This window comes from Phoca vitulina, unplaced genomic scaffold (genome assembly GCF_004348235.1).
Source record: "Phoca vitulina isolate PV1807 unplaced genomic scaffold, GSC_HSeal_1.0 scaffold21, whole genome shotgun sequence".
Lineage (NCBI taxonomy): Eukaryota > Metazoa > Chordata > Mammalia > Carnivora > Phocidae > Phoca > Phoca vitulina.
In genome coordinates this window covers 23,021,051-23,037,629 of record NW_022589724.1, presented here as the reverse complement: position 1 = coordinate 23,037,629, position 16,579 = coordinate 23,021,051, and the positions used below count along the sequence as shown (strand labels likewise).

Here is a 16,579-nt window from a genome sequence, read left to right as displayed (position 1 = left end):
CCACTAGGTTTGGCCGGTACAGGTGTGAGAAAGGGACCACTGCAGTCCTCACTGAAAAAGTCACCGCCCTGGAAATCGAGGTGCTGGAAGAAACAGTTCAAACAATGGACACTTCCTGAATGGTGTCCATGGAGTACCTGGGCTTCGAGCAGGATGGGAATCACCCTGATGGGCTGATTAGTGCTCTACAGGATGGGGGGTGGGGGGCAGTGGCGGCTCCCCCATAAGACCTTCATTTGGTGCAGTGTCTGCTGAATGAGACCCAATAAAAAAATGAAAACCGGATTGAATGGCTGAGGTCTGGAGGTTGTGTGGTTCTTTGGCCACTAAGGCTCATCGATGTGCCCCTCCCCCCTTCAGGATATTAATCCCTCCCCCAGTGCACGTCTGCGTTCACACAGGTGTTAAGAGCAACGTAACCCTCCTCCTAAAAGCAGGTGAGGCCTCGTCTGTCGCGGAAGTCAGATGAACCTTTCTACCCACCCCCTGTGCTAACTTTTTCTCTTTGTTCGGGGTGGTCCCAGGTTTTCTTGTTTTGTGTTGCTTTTTTAGAGTGAAGGCAGCGCAACCTTTTACCTCAGCAGCCAAGTAGGAAACAAGGAGAGACCTCAGTTCTAAGTACTAGGACAAAGCAGGTAGGTGGACGGCTGGCTTCGCCGCAGCCGCGTAGAACTGCGTGAACTGCTCGTTGGCCAGTTTCACAGAAGTCGCAGGAGTGCTTGGGGCTTTACCGTTTGTGGTAATTAGGATACCGTCATTTCACAAGCACTCAGGCCTGGTGAACGGCTGAAATTTCACGCCTCCAGAGGGTCCTGGTGAGCAGAGTTGCTCTCATGGTGTTGAACAGAGGCGGTGTGCAGAGAGCAAGTTCATCCGCGTCTGTGGCTGATTCTGCCACGGGTGACACGGTAGAGGCTCTGAGAGCCGTAAGCAGAGTATGGGCAAAAAAATCTGTGTGGAATCAGAAAAACTTTTAGTGGCAAGTGCTAGGCAGGAGATAGGGCCTTGACTGTCCCCCAGAGATAGCATGGCTGGGGTACACGGCAAAGAGTCCCAGCACCATGATCTTCCAGAGTGAACACACTCTTGGGGCAGCCGCCCTTGTTAAATCGCAAGGAGTGGGGTAGGGAGAACAATGGAATTATTTAGGGCAGCGTCCTGGCCGACGATTATCAAAATTATCTGGGGAGCTTAAAAAAATTCCAAGATTACTCAGAATGTCTGGGGCCTGAGAAATTGTGTTTTTAAAGGCGCCTGGGGAAATTGTGCTGTCACATGAAGCTGTTTTAAAGTTGTGAACTGTACTCACTCACAGAAGTGACCCCTCTTACCCCATTTTATTTCAAACATGGAGAACAAGTACAAAGCAAAGGTTGCATCTGAAGAAAATGTCTCAAACCCGACAGGGTTACAGTAGAACAGAGTTCACACATGGAAACAGAGCAGTGGCCCAGCCCAAGTCCTTTATCCCCAGGGAGGCCTGGGCCCCTGGTCAGCAAGTTGGCAGCAATCAATCAGAGCACCTGACCGGAATGCTGCGTGGGCGGGCATGTCTCTATCTGGAGGGCTGAACTGTCACCAAGTCGATGGGTGACAACTTAGACCATTTGAGGATTAACTTGAGTAGAAAAGCAGAATTCAAACTATTTCCTTCAGAGCTTGAGTTTTCCTTAAGTTCACATTTATAAATTAGTTTTCACAGTTAATCCTATTTGGGAACAAGAAATAAATGAACATAGTTCTGGTTTCCTATGCATATAATGTAGCTGTACGTTAATTCTTGACTTACATGGTCCATGGACTTCAGTTTTGTGAAGGGGTGGGTGAGTGGCTACCATTTTTGGATCATCTGCAATGTGCTGGGTCACTTGCCTATTTTATTTCCAATTCTGCCAGCAAGGCTGAAGGTAGATACTATTAGTCCCATTTTACAGATGAGAAAACTAAGGCTCAGAGAGGCTGAGAGAGTCGCCCGGGGTCATGGTAGGCAGTTGCAGAACCAGAACCTGGTACAGAGGACGGCCTGAGGGCATGGTTTATATTTCTATTTTTGGTATCCCGTGCTTCCTTCCCACAGAGGAGAACGCCTAACACTATTAAATGAACTGCCAGCCTTCCAGCAGGTGGTGGAGGGAGGGCTTGAGGTGCCTGGGACCGAGCAGGTGCTCAGGAGGGGAGGGCTGAGCGGGGCTGCACAGAAAACACCCCTGGCTCACGAAATACCGGTTGCCTTCTGAAACTCTGTGCCAGATGCTGGGTTCTCCTCATCGTCATTCATCATGTTATAAACGTAGATAAAAATATTAGGAAAATCTCCACTCTACTTTAAAAAAATTATTTCCATTTTATGCTTTTACAACAGAGCAAGCACACAGCTTGATTTTTTTGAAAAGATTCTAAGAGCTAAACTGAACTTGCTATAACCAATTTGAAAGGCTCACGACAAGTCACACAGTCTCCTGCAATTCTCCTGTTCTTATAAACCTTGACAGGTCACTGAAGGAATTATCCTAAAGATTCACATTACAATCCAGATACAAGGGGTACGTCGGTGGCTCGCCGAACCACTCGCCCTTGGTAACAAGCCAGCTGAGATTGTCCACAAACAGTTTAAAGAAAGGACTTTCGAATGTGACCACCAGTGACCCTGTGACCAGTGCCCCTCCCCCCAGCTGCTCTGCATTCAGCACCTGCTGTGAAGCCCGGGGTCCCCTCTGGGGAACCCGCCGAACCCTCTTGTCTTAGTTGATGATCTAGGCTACCAGGCGGCCACTTCGGAGAGAAGACTCAAGTAAGGCAAAGTGGTGCGGCTCTGAGAAGGCGTGCTGCGTCCACGTTCAGGTGCTGGAAGTCCACACGTGCATCTGTTTGGCGACCTGGTGCACATAGCCGATGTCGGGTCTCTGGTTGGGGTCGGGGTAGATGCACATGCTGACCAGTTCTCGTAACTGTAAGGGCGAGAACGGCGTGTTATTTTTCAGGAGACAGCCTCGTGGAGGCCCCCGCGCCCTCACGGCTACGGAGGGGAGGCCCGGCACGCGGGTGAGCGACGGGTGGGCAGTCACAGCCAGCACCGGTGCTAGGCCCGTCTGGCCGCAAGGCCACACCTTGAGACCCCGTGAGTGGCTCTGTCCAAACAGTTGTGAACTTCCAGCTGCCCACACGTGTGTGTGCGTGCGTGCGCGCATGCTGTCAGTCATGCAGATACCCAAACCAGAGGACAAAACTCAAGGCAAGGGCTTATTGATCATAATAAATGCATTAACATGCAGCAGGGCTGCAGTCTGCCCACCCCCTGGCCTCTTTATTGTGCGCATGAAAGACGGAGCTTTTAATTATACAGACACTGAAGGCTGCTCCCGCCTCGGGCTGGGGGAGGGGCGCCTTGAGCCTCTGATCGCCTCCGTTCTTCTGATAGCCAGAGTGCCAATTATTTTAATGGTAATTAAAATAATGACCTTAAAAAGCCTACATCTTCACTTGCATCACTGGGCTCACTGCAATTTTTTCATTTAAATACCTGGTGCTGGAGGGGCTGGCCGGCCCTGCGGGGTGGGGGTGGGGGGGCAGCAGCAGAGAGAGGGTTGGTCCTGAATGAGAGGGCTCACGTGGACTCGGTGACCATGCTCAGGAGTCTGGGGAGGGTGGAGGGGTCAGGTGGGGGCCCCCAGGCTACTGTCCACGCTCCGTGTTTCACACCTGAGCTGCTTCAGGCTGCAAACGAGGTTTCCCTGGGTCAGACGTGAGCTTCCCTCCAACCTGTGTGCTGCCTTTTTGGGATTCCACTGCTTTATAAGCACTGGGAAGCCCCTGGACAGGCAGCTGCGGCTGGGCCCGTGGCCGGCCTGAACACTCCTGGAGTCTGAGGTTGCCCGTGATGAGACAATACTTTTAGGAACCTTACAGTATTCAGGGGAAGGCAGCAGTAGTTGGACAAGTTCATGGACCCAAGAAAAACGGATGAAGGTAAAGTCACTGTGACTCCCAATTACTCAGTGAGTAGATTGCGCAGTTGGCAGTAAGAGCATGTTTGAAAACTTCAGAAACGAAGAGAAAAACAATAAAGTGCCTTTTATACCCCTTTCTAAGAGGCGATGTAAACTTCAAAAGTGAGGTGTGCTGAGCAACTCCAGTGCTAAGAAGCACCTCTCACTTCCTAACACACAGCCTAGAAACACTGAATGTAACTGGTGAAAGCGGGATGCTCTGGGGAGTACGAGGTCACAGAGTTGGAGTGACTGACTCGAGAGAGAAGGGGGCTGAGGGCTTTATGCAGATTCATTTCATTTCAGCTTCTATTAGGCAGAGATTACGGTTCCCATTTATAGGTAGGAAACGGGCACAGAGAAGTTTTGATTTGCTCCAAGTTCCAAGTCTGTGCTTCTTTAAAAAGGTGAGAAAAGAAAAACTAAATGCAGCTATTAACTGGTTAAGAGATCTATTAGCTTGACCTTTCCTGCCAACTTCCACTCCAGAGCATAAGTACTTCCTTCGAGGAGACACAGAAGAACTTTGTAAGCCGCTGAGGCAAAAGCCATGACAGAGCGTGCACTGAACAACCCTCTAGGAATGTGTCCTCCCCACCCTCACTCTCCGTCCTCTGGGAGTCTGCGAAGCCAGTGAGCGTGGCGGTAAGTACGAAGGCTGCCAAGAGAAGGGTGGCTGATGACCCTTTTGGTTGGCCTGCCTAGACACAGCGTGAGGACACACTGGGAGACCCGGTCTCTGCAGCCCAAGCCCCTCGTGGACAATGGCTGCTCCTTCCAGGGCCTTCAGAGCCTTAAGGATTGGGACTGCAGCAAGCTGCCCAGGGGGCGCCTCAGCGCAGCTGGACCACTGGCTACTGAGGAGGATGGCACAGTGGCTGGGTGCAGGATCTCTGGGTTCAAATCCTGCCTTCACCACTTGTGAGTTACGTGACTTTGGGCAAGTTACGTTAACCTATCTGTGTCTCAGTTTCCTCGGTAAAATGGAGGTGGGGGAGGACTCAACGGTGGGTCACAAATGTGAGCTGTTACCCTGCCACAGTAGCCTGTGGTCCTGCAGGGTGGGCCCAGGGAGGTCTCGGAGTCCCCTCCACATCCGCTAGGGTGGCCCCTGACAGACCATTGATGGTTGGCACAGAGTGTTTACCGGGAGCCACGCCCTTTGTTACAGCTGGTGGCTCCTTTTGGTGGCTTTGGGGTCAATGTCAGCCTGGTGCTAAGCTGAGCACGTCACATGCATGAGCTAATCCTTACACTGACCCTGGGAGACAGCCTCTAGGATTATCCCCATGTTACAGATGAGGAGACTGAGGCTCCGAAAAGTTCACTGACTCACCCAAGAACAGGGAAGGGAGTATATTAAATGTACACATTTGCCTGCACCCTTAGTCATGCTGTGTGGTAAGCCTGTCGTTTCGTCTGCGCATTTTATTCACAGAGGTGAAATTTAGCCCTATTTTCCAGAAGACGGCACTGAGGAAGGGGATATGCAAACACAGCTGGTTCCTGGCATGGACCCAATGCCAGACCTGTCCGTCTGTGTCCAGAACCCTTGCACCCAGAGCAGAATGTTGCAAGTAAGAGCCCAAGGTGTGACTTAGGTCCGGGCCAGCAAGGAGCCCAGTCCGCTCGCTGGGGTTTCCTGTCACGGGATCGAGTGGCAGCCGGCAGGGGGTAGGGCAAGCCAAGGCCCCGCCACCTCCTGCCTCCGAGTCTGACACCACATGGGGCCCATGTCTGGGACCTGCAGCGGCCAGCCTCACACTCAAGCACCGGGTTGGGAGCCAAAGGGGCAGAAATGAGCCAACGGGGCCTCACTGGCCAGCTTTGGTGGTTTCTGGGCCAGGGGGCGGGACACGTCCTGCCGCAGGGGGCCCATGCTGGTGTCTGAGACCTCTTTAGTAACATTCATCTACTTCCCTCCACCCCCAAACCCTGGGTCACTTTCCCACACATCTTCCCTTCTCCACCCAGTTAAGTGCACCCAAGTTCAAGCCCACAGCTGTGGCATTTTGGAAATGCCTCTCCTCTCAAGCCACTGCCGGCCATTAAGCTCCCCAGGCCTGGGGGCGGCAAACTCACCTTCTCAGAGTAATGTTCTCCAGGGAGAGGCGGGTAGTCACATTGCTCGATCTTCTGGCAGAGGGAGAAGAGGTTCATTTTATCTCCATAGAAGGGGCTCTGGAGAGCTGCCATCTGCAAGGGGAGGGGGGATGAGAAACATGAGTCTGCAGCCTTGAGGTCCAGGGGCAAAAGGGACCACTCCAGATTGGGGTGGGGTCCTTCTCTGGTCCTTGGCGGAGACTGTCCAGCAGGATTCCCTGAAAACCCTGCGGGAGCTGGGATACAGCACAGTAGCAGTTTTAACATGATCCTTGTCCTAAAAGCAAATTAAATGACAACAAGGCTTCAGTGACAAAACTTTAAAGGCAACGGGGGTGGGGGAGGGGTTGGAGCTGAATACGGAGGGCCAGCCGCGTGCGGGCACACCCACCTCACGCCCCAGCCCTCCGGGACGGATTCTGGTCGTGTGCACACGGCAGATGGGGAAACAGGCTCTGCTCACTGGGACTCGTGCCTCGGCCCAGCAAGCTCTCTCTGGTGCATTGTCTTAGATTTCTAAGAAGCAATCCCGAAGACACCCATGGGAGGATGTCTAAGTAATGATGCACTGAGGAAATTACTTACCCAAGGACTAGCATTTTGGGGGGTGGGGTGGAGAGGTGAGGCCTTTCATTTTTGCTTTTCATTCTGGCTGTTGTCACTAGCCCATCACAGAGCTGCTGTCTGAGGGCCTGGAGTTCGGGGCAGCGGCCCGGGCTCTCTGTAGAAGCCCGACGCCCAGACGGCGGGGAGGGGGCCTGAAGCTCTGGGGCCGAGGGGCAGCATGTGCCTGGCGCCGCAGCCTGCCTGAATCCCACTTCTGCACTCTCTTGCTGTGTGTCTGGCCTCGGCTGTCTTAGCCCGAAAGATGGAAAAGGTTCCACCTGCAGTGCTCTGGGGAGGCTCGGCCGGCACGGGAGGCGCCACAAGCCGGGCTGTCACCACCCCGATGAGGCCAGTGGCGCTGGCTCTACCCGGGGGCACTGGGAAGAGAGAGGACTGTGATGGTGGTCGGCGAAGGGGGGATGGTCCCCCCCAGTCGGGGAGCTGCCGGGCTTCCCCTTTCTGGAGGGTATCCGGACTCCCCGGCCCATCCCTCAGGGCACTGCTCGGGGTTCGCGGGAGCTCGGGGCGGCTGCGTCGGGTGGGCTGAGCCGCAGCCCAGCACAGTGCCCGCCGGCCCCATCTGCTGATTAATCCGTAATGGCATTCAAGTGCTGCTTGTCACTCCCGCTCACTGTTGCCTGCCGCCAAGACGGCCCAACGCCCCCTGCTAATGAAGTGCCGTCGGGTAATTGCGCCTGGCTGTCCGTTTGGCCTCGGTTCCCTTCGAGGAGCCAGGCTGCCAAGGCCACTCCACAGACTCCTTGGCCAGGGGCTCCCAGGCTACCTGAGCAATCCTCACTTGTCCTCAGGCCCCGGAGGGCAGGCCAGCGAGCCCTAACTCAGGGCAGGGAGAAGGCCGTGGGTGTTGGGTCTGCGGATGCCCCTGGCTTTAGTGTCCGGGTCTGTCCCCGTCCTCTGTTCGCCCCTGTGGACAGGTCTGGTGGCCCCAGGAGCAGGGCCTGTCTCCATCAGGAGGGCCCAGGGAGCTTCTGAGCCCAGGCGGCGTCCGTGGGTTTACAGAAGGCCTCTGGGGAGACAGCACGGTGTGGCCTGGAGACTGGTTTCCTCTGGCCCCGGCCCAGGAGTCCACCCGGGGAAGCACCTGCGGGCCCAGGCGCCTGTGCCATGCCCAGTGCTTTCAGGGGGGCGTTCGGGGCCAGCCCCACTGCTCCTCCTCACCTCTCCTCCTGTGACCAGGGGCGCCAAGCCCCTGGAGGAGGGCTGCAGCGAGTGGCCCGGCACTTGGCCGGGAAGGAGGAGCCTGTGGAGGCCCTGCCCACCGCGGGCCGCCAGCCTGACAGGGAGCCGGCTCGACCGAGTGTGCAAAATGGCATCGCTCGGGTGATGCATTTCCAATGGTTAAAATGAGAGCCTCGGGTGCAAAGGGTTAATTGGGCAGTTTCAAAAGGACATCTGTTGCCACAGCAGAGAGCAGCTGAGGCTCCAGGGCGGTCACTCGGGGTGAGCTGGGTGCCCTCCGAGTCGCGGCTGGATGATTAAGATGGATTTTCCTGGAAAGTGTTTCTGTTCAGAGTAGAAAGAACATTTAAAATGTTGGCCCACTGACACAGGTTCTGGTTTTTCATGTGTCGGACCTGGGAGACTGGCTAATCCTTTTAACAAGCCGTTCTGATTTGTGCAAACCTTGCTGTTTAGGGTTCCAAAGGGGCCCCAGAAATTGGTGGGGGGCAAGCCCCAAGCCAGCATCCCCTTCAGAGCATCCCTCCCTCCCTCCCTTGCGGGACGCTCCCACACTGTCCTGAACAGGGTCAGCAGAGGGCTCCCTGCCAACAGCGCCTTCTCCATCCACGACGGCAGATTCCAGCTGCCAGCCATGGGCCTTCCACCCAGATCAGGGCACTGGGCTGTGACGGAACCTGTGGGGCTGCTCGAGGTGCTGGGATTAGAACGATTACCCTGAATGCTGAGATCCTGGCACTGGCGACCAGGCGACCACCCACTTCTGCCTGGTCGATGTGGCGGCGGACTCGCCGTTTGGGGCTGATCCCGTTGGCCTCGTCAGAACTGCAAGAGCCGTGGCGTTCAGCCCTGCTCCTCAAATGCAGAACTTTTCCTCTCTGGCGTTATCGGGATGACACACAGCCAGGAAGTGGGAGAGTGTGGCCACTCGCCGCCGCCAAGAGTGCTCAGAGAAACTGGTGTGTGATCTGAGATGTCAGAGGGAGAAGGGGACTCTGACTTCAGAGGTGACAGCAACTGCCTTTGACTTCTGCCCTGTCAGGGCCTCAGACACTCATCTTGTCACCTAGTATCTCCCGAGCACATCCCGGAGTGAAAGCTGCACCCAGGGGCCAATCACCAGTGGTCTGCAGCCCTGTTCCCCCACGAGCCAAAGGGCACCCATACTCTTCTCTGGGTTCAGCCAGAATTCCAAACAGGATTCTGTACAAGGGGCAGGTGATCCTTAGTCTAGGTCCCCCGCTGCTTTCTTGCTGGCTCTCAGTCTCCCGAGGCTGCTGTGGAAGGTCCCCTGCCGAGGATCCTGGGGCTGGCATTGGACGAGCCAATTCTTCAGCTTTGTGCTCAGAGCTGAGCTCACGTGTAAATAAATAAATTCTGCAGAGCCCGCGCTGTGGGCTGGGCGCCTCCGTGGGGTGTGCTGGGTAATGAAAACAAAGCCCCGGGCCTTCTAACACGGTGTCTCCGCTGGAGGCTCCTGCCACCGGAGGGGGGGGGCACACTGTAGTCGCTTGGGGCTCCTCACCGCCTGGCCTTCATCTCCCAGGGGCTCTGGACCGAGGTCCACGGTCCCCTTCTCCACCGCAGTCGCACCTACCCCAGTGTGGAGTCCTGCCCTGTGGCTGCCCAGGGCCTGGCACTTGTCCACAGGGGGGTGGGCCCTGCCAGGCAGCCTGGGGACCAGTGCCCATCTTGGCCACTTCCTTGCTTTGTGACCCTGGGGAGTCTCTCCACCTCCCTGAGCCCATTTCCTCCCTTATAATGAGGCTGGGACTGGCCTCATGTGATTCTCGTGATTCACCCCAACGTCCAGGGCAGTGCTGCTCCCAGCTGCTGAGCCATCTGGCCTGTTCCTCCTCATGCTGACCTCTTTGAGACAGGTCCCAGTGGGCACCCCCCCGGGGGGGCACGAGCCAGGTGAAGTGCTTTGTGGCAGCTCCTCACTAGCCATGGGTCAACATCAGCATCTTCAGGTGAGCTCAGGAGGTCCTCAGTGGATACCTGGCTGCCCAGGTGATAGGGGGTACGGTGGGCTGAATAAAGGCCCCCAGAGATGCCTGCATCTTCATCCTTGACACCTGTGAATGTGTTACCTTCAATGGCAAAAAGGATTCAGCAGGTGTGACCCATTTAAGGACCCCGGGTGGGAAACGGGTCTGGGTGGTCCAGGTGGGTCTTAAATGTGATCACGAGTGTCCTCGTCAGAGGGAGGCCAAGGGAGACTAACTATGCAGGAGGACGTGTGTCGCCAGAGCGGTATGAGGAGGGGGTCACGAGCCTCTCCATTTTCCACGGAAGAGGCAAGGAAGTGGATTCTCCCTAGAACCTGCAGAAGGAACCAGCCCCGCCAACGCCTTGCCTTTTGTCCACTGAAATGGATTTTGGACTTGTGGCCGTCAGAACCGTAAGCGAATAATTTTATGTTGTACGAAGCCGTCAACTTTGTGATAACCTGTTACAGCAGCCAGAGGGGACACAGGGGGCTTCTGAGACTTGGGGCCCAGGCCGGGGCTCGGGGAAGGGCAGGCCTGTGCGCAGGGGGCAGGTTTTCTCTGGCTCCGCGCCGTCACTTCAGGCCACCCTGGCTCAGGTGGGTCCCCCCCGGGCCGCACTGAATCGGCGGAGGTGCTCTGGAAGGGGGTGTGTGGGTGGGGAGCCTCTGTGACAGCTCTTCAGGCTGGCGGCGCTTCTGGAACACACCACAGGCTGTGTAGCGGGAGCTCCAGTCGTGTCTGCGGGATGCTTCCTCCCAATTACCGAGCCCTGGGCCCAGATGCATCTCCCTCCCTGTCTGCTGGGGAAACATCCGCTCCCCGCAGGGCTGGGGGGCCGGGGAGAGGGGTGGTGGCCCCCCGCAGAGCCCCTGCTGCCTGGCATCCTCCGAGGGCCACGCGGGCCCTCTTCTGTGGGAGGCCCAGGGCCCTCGGGTGGAGATCCGTGCCCACTGCCCCCGAGGACGACCATGCCCGAAGGACCTGACGGATTTCACCGACTTCCCATGGCCAGGACGTCCCGCTCTGGCTGCGAGCCGCAGGGCCCCACACGCTGCCAACAAATAAATCAGCTCGGCTGAACCAGAGCCTGATGCTCGGAAGGCATGAGCGCAGACACTGTCTGGTTGAGACACGTGCTTGGTGCCGCATACGAGACGCAGAGGACGGCCTCCCCGGACCATCGAGCCGGGCGCTGCGGGTCCCGGGCGGGCATCTGCCTCTGGGAGCCGAGACAAAGGCTCGGGCAGGGCGCAGGGTCGCTCTGTGCCGCAGGCTTGGCATGAGCACGGGGACCTAGCTGCCATCCTCCCCCCCCGGGGGGGGGGGGCACGGCCGCCGTCACACGCAGGTCTCACACCCTGCTCGGCCCGCGTGTCTGTCTGTGTTTGGAGACCCTCAGGGTTCACCCAGGCAGGAAGCGGCTTCCGGAAACCCCAAACCCGGAATGGAAAAATAAGAGGAACCAGCCATCTGGCCCGGAGACAACATCCAGGAGGGCAGAAGGACAGAGCCGAGTCCTCCACGGAAACGGAGGCCAAGCTGCACGTCGGCTTCCCGCTGGCCAGAGCAAAAAGGGAAATGTGGCCGGTTGTGGGGGCCTCGCTGCCAGAGGTAGGTGGCAGGTACCCGGCAGCCAGGGGGTAGTGGTGGGCGTCAGCGACCTGCCTGCCATTGCCGGAGGGCTTTCTCTGAGCCACACTCCGCTCATGTTCGTGCGCACTGGGGCAAGGGAAGCTCCCGGAGGGAGATGCTGACTGGCCCCCAGGCCTTTTATGGGGTGAGGGGGGAGCAGAGCCTTGAACTCAGGTCCTTCCGACCAAAGTGGGCCCGCACTCTCTCACCCGAATTACTGCAGCCATGCGAGTTAGCCTGCGTGCCCCCATGCACACACACTGCGATTCAAAATTGCACCCCCCCGACCCCTCCCACGCCGAGGGCATCTGCTTGGGCCTGGGGAGACCAGGAGCGGCATTCTCTCCCCCCGAGGACTGACACCCAGGTGGACGATGCCCAGGTAGTAGGGGGTTGGAATCCCCTCCTCAGACCCCAGGCCTGGGCAGGGGGGCAGGGTGGCAGGGCTGTTGAAGCTGGAGCACTGAGCCTGGGGAGGGCTGGGGTGGCGTATGACCTGGGCTTGGCTTTGTCACTGGCCTTAGCAGCCCCGGTGGCCATGGTGTTCACCTGGACTTGGAGATGGCTGGAGAGACCCCGAAGTCATGATTCATCTTGGGGGACAGACCCCAGTACCAGAGCTTCTGTGTGACTCTGGAGGTTTGCCCACCTGGTTTTAATTCCTTCTCAGCAAAACGAAACCAAACCAGCCCTCTGGGGCTGTTATGAATGTGCAGCCACGTGGGACACCGACTACAAGCAGGTTTCTTTCCTGTCATCCTTGCTGAGAACCGTGCTGACTTTCATCTCTTTTCTCTTGTTGCCAAAGATGCTGATTTCCCTCCAGATTCCCTCCCGCACCCACCATCCTTCCCTAGCTCGCTGCCCACCTCCTCCCCGCCCCACCACTCCGCACTCCCAAACCCCACACCACCCGGTCCGTGCAGAGACAGGGACGGGGGAAGGAGACACAACGCAGCCCTCTTCCACCCGAGGGGGCCAGGAACCGCCCCGCACTCCCCGACGCACTGCGGCCACCAGCTGGGCACCGCCTCAGCCTGGCTGCCCCCGTTTGGTGGCTATTCAAAGAATTCCTCCCACAACAGATAACCTGCGGGGTCCCAGAAAGCAGGTCTGCACCCCATCTCTGACTGTCAGGGCCTGACTCACTTCAAGATGACAGTGGGGGCCGTCCACACTGCTGACCTCCAGGAGAAGGGGGTCCCAGCCACAGATGCCACCTGGCTTCCTCTGTGATCACTAGGCCACTTTAAAATGCAATGCCTGCTCTTACTCGCAACAGAGATGCTGCGAACTTTAAACCTTGCAAAGGGATCCGTTTTGACCTCGAAGTCTCACACAGTAATGCGGGGGGGGGGGGGGGGGAGAGACCTTGGCCACCAAAGACCCTGGCCACAGGAGCCACCGGAGGCCCCATGTGGGTCAGCAGTGGGCAGCTTATTCCTTCAGTTTATACCCGAGCACTGTGAGCTCCATTCCCAGAGTCCACAGTCCCAAGGAAGCAAAGAAGCCAGTCTCTGTGAGCCCCAAACGCCCCCGGGGGGGCCCCTTGGCACTATCTTGAGCATCGCTGCCCTAACAGTTGGGCCACGTCAGCTTGACAATAAGCCTCTTTAGCTTATCCGCTCCAAACCAGACCCCACACGGGCTCAAGTCAGCTCCAGGGAAAGCAGAAAAATAATCAAGGTTCCAGTTTTAAAAGCAAACCGTGCTTGGTGTCTCATGGCCCTTGGAGGATTTTTCAAAGCCTTTCATGTCTGTTCTTCCATTTATCCAGACGGGGACGGTGCGGAATAGGGACTATTCCCATTTTACAGATGGGGAGGCAGGCTCAGCAAGGTGGACAGAATCCCAGAGCTGCCCAGGACTAGGTGGTCCAGGCCAGGGTGCTGGAGGCTGGGGCCGCCGGCTCAAAGATACTGGAGGGCTCAGGCCTCCCCCCCTCCCCTGGCGGCTGCAACAGTGTCATAGCTTAGGAATGGCTTGTGCTCCCAGACCTCCGGGGGGGCCGGTCACAACATGCTCATGCCGTCTCCTGTCTGAGCCTGCCAAGACTTAGAAATATGCCTGTCCCTCCATCCAGACTGGCCAGAAATGGCCATCTGGTGGCTCCATTTCACAGCTCAGGGGAGGGGACAGTGGTCTTTAGTGAGGCCCGTTTTGCTGAGCCTGGAAGAGCATGGACACCCTCTGTGAGGAGCATGACAGAAGCACGGGCCAGAGCTGACCCCTTCTGTCCCTAGGGCCCTGCATGAGGCCTGATGCACGGGTGAATGACAGACAGTGGACGAGAGCACCCTGGTTACCAGGGAAACTGGGGCAGCCAGACCCCCTGTCTGTGCCCCCTCCGTCACGCAGGCAGACTGGACCCTGTTTCTCATCCGTCTCCCTTTGCAGATCGGAGCTGCCCAAGAGTGACGCGGTGCCCAGTCTGCCACCGGCCACACCTCTAACAAGCTCCTCCAGCCCGACGTTGTTAATCAGGCAGACGTCGGGCCGAGCGGGGTGAGGCCAGGACCCAGATGGAGCTGGTGCCACCCGTGGCTGGACGTCACCCATCCCTGCGGTCCCACCTGGGGCTGGTGGGGTGAGTCCCACCCGGGCTGGGCCCCTGCCAAGCACACCCCACTGAAAGCCGCTGAGCTGCGAGCCAGACACTCACCTCGTACAGCAGACAGCCCAGAGACCAGATGTCAGACTTGAAGTTGTAGCCGTTCTCGTGGATCCTCTCCGGTGACATGTAGTAAGGCGTCCCCACTGAAACACAGGACGGGGGTGGGTGGGTGCTTACGCTGCGTGCAGAGAAGGATGTGAGGGGGAGGGAAAGGCGTGGGCGTTGGGGAGATCGGGCCTCGGGCTCCCTCTCCTCCTCTCCCCGGCTCAGTCAGATGAGAGGGCTAGGCCAGACTGGAGCTCCCATACTGGGGAGGGCACTAAAAGCCCCTGGGGACAGTGCCGGCCCCAGACCTGAGATTTGGTCTGGGGGCTGGGCAGCTGGGGATACATGTTTCTGCCAAGTGTCCAGGGGAGTGGGATGCAGTGGCCAGGCTCTGGGAAGCAAATGATCAACTGTCCTTTCAGGTGGGTGCTTGCATCCTAGAAGAGCCCAGATAAGGCTCTCAACAGTGGGAAAAAACCAACCCCTGTTAACACTGACCGAAGCTCATCACATGTGTTAGCTCATCTGTGTCCCTAACAGTCCCCCGGCGAGGCACACCCCCTTTACAGATGGGGAAACGGAGGCTCAGGAAGGCGGCAGGACTGAGGTTCAAAACCAGATCTCTGGGCTCTAGAGAGTGAGCTCTTAGCTGCCACCGACCGGCATGTCCGGACTTGGGGTTGGCCAAGATTTCTTACATCAAACCAAGGACAGAAAAGATAGTAACCATAAATGAAAAGACTGATAAATTGGGGCTTCATTAAAATTAGGAACTTCAGTTCCCCAAAAGACCCATTCAGAGAATCGAGAGGCAAGCCACAGGCGGGGAGAAAATAGTCTCCACACATACGCCCAACAATGGCCCCAAATGCAGGATAGATTTTAAAACTTCTGTAAATCATTAAGTAAAAGACAGCTTTTCCATCTGGGCTGCCGACATGTCATCCAGACTGAGGAAGACCCGGAAACTTCAGGGCCACGTGAGCACGGCCACGGCCACATCGGCAAGCCCCGGAAGCACCCCGGAGGCCGGAGTAGTGCTGGTGGCACGCATCACCACAGGATCAACTTCGACAAACATCACCCAGGTTACTTTGGAAAAGTTGGTATGAGACCTTACCACTTAAAGAGAAACCAGAGCTTCTGCCCAACCGTCAACCTTGATAAACTGTGGACCTTGGTCAGTGAGCAGACACGGGTAAATGCCGCCAAAAACAAGACTGGAGCTGCTCCTATCACTGATGTGGTGCGATCGGGCTACTACAAAGTTTTGGGAAAGGGAAAACTCCCAAAACAGCCTGTCATCGTGAAGGCCAAATTCTTCAGTAGAAGAACAGAGGAGAAGATTAAGGGTATCGGGAGCGCCTGCGTTCTAGTAGCTTGAAGCCACGTTTGGGGGGGTTCATTAAATGCTAACAAGTGCTTTTCTCAAAAACAAAACAAAAACCCAACCCCCCCCAAATCTGCAGAAGACTTAAAAGGGCACTTCACAAAAGAGGAACATCCAAGCAGCCAGAAAGCACATGAAACGATCTTCTTCTCATTAGTCATCAGGGCAAATTAAAAGCACACTGAGTTACTACCACCCACCCACCTGAATGGTTAAAGTTAAAAAGACTGCTATCAACCAACTCAGGGATGTGCGGAGAAACTGGAACCCTCATGCGTTGCTGATGCGTCCCCACCCTGGAAAACCATGCACCACAGCATCTACTACAGCCGAAAACACTGCCGACACCATAACCTGGCAGGTCCGCTCCCAGGGAGATGCCTGAGAAAACCGAGCGCTTCTGTCCATCAAGAGACGTGATCAAGAATGTGCAAAAGGCTTTACTCATAATAGCCAAAAACTGGAAACAACAGTAGAAGTGGCCTATTCACACGATGGAATACTATGCAGCAACAAACAAGAACAAACCTCGGGTACACGCCCGCCACCAAATGGATCCATCTCACAGGCATGATGCTGAGTGAAAGCTGGGCACACACTATCTGATCCCATTTTTATCAAGAACAGGACATGTATGTATGTCCCATCTCAGTTAAAAAGCAGAGGGGGCACACTTTTGATGATCTGGAACTGTACAGAGAGGAGAGGATTTCCTGAGAGGAGGTGAGCTCCCCGTTAGCAGAGGCATGTGCATTGCAGCAGAGGGGCTGCTTTGGCAGGGCTGAGAAGGGGCCCAGAGTCTGGATTTGTAAACAGATCTGTGGTCTGAGACTCTGAGCTCAGTCTATTTGGAGGATGACTGCTCTGGATACTTTTAGATCAGACTTTGAAGACTGTTACACAGACAGCATTTTCACCGGCCTGCGGAGACCATACGAATGTGATGGTGGTTGCTGCTGGTCCAGCCAAAGTCAGGAGCCGGAGTTCAGCTCGGCGGAGGCTGAGCCCG

At 56.5% G+C, this 16,579-nt stretch overlaps 2 protein-coding genes and 1 pseudogene across 3 annotated transcripts in view; 2 read left to right on the top strand and 1 right to left on the bottom strand.

Moving 5' to 3' along the window:
* Positions 1-310, top strand: part of PSMB7 (proteasome 20S subunit beta 7) — a 60,217-nt gene extending 59,907 nt beyond the window's left edge. The window contains exon 8 of the mRNA XM_032418306.1: positions 8-310. Coding sequence (XP_032274197.1) covers positions 8-119 — 112 coding nt within the window. The 3' untranslated portion in view covers positions 120-310. The remainder of the gene's footprint in view (positions 1-7) is intronic.
* A 2,527-nt stretch (positions 311-2,837) lies between these two features.
* Positions 2,838-16,579, bottom strand: part of NEK6 (NIMA related kinase 6) — an 82,729-nt gene continuing 68,987 nt past the window's right edge. For both annotated transcript variants that reach the window (XM_032418416.1, XM_032418417.1), the window contains exons 8-10: positions 14,184-14,278; positions 6,069-6,182; positions 2,838-2,948 (exon numbers count right to left, since the gene is read on the bottom strand). In XM_032418416.1, coding sequence (XP_032274307.1) covers positions 2,838-2,948; positions 6,069-6,182; positions 14,184-14,278 — 320 coding nt within the window. The remainder of the gene's footprint in view (positions 2,949-6,068; positions 6,183-14,183; positions 14,279-16,579) is intronic.
* LOC116641051 lies at positions 15,119-16,193 on the top strand (annotated as a pseudogene).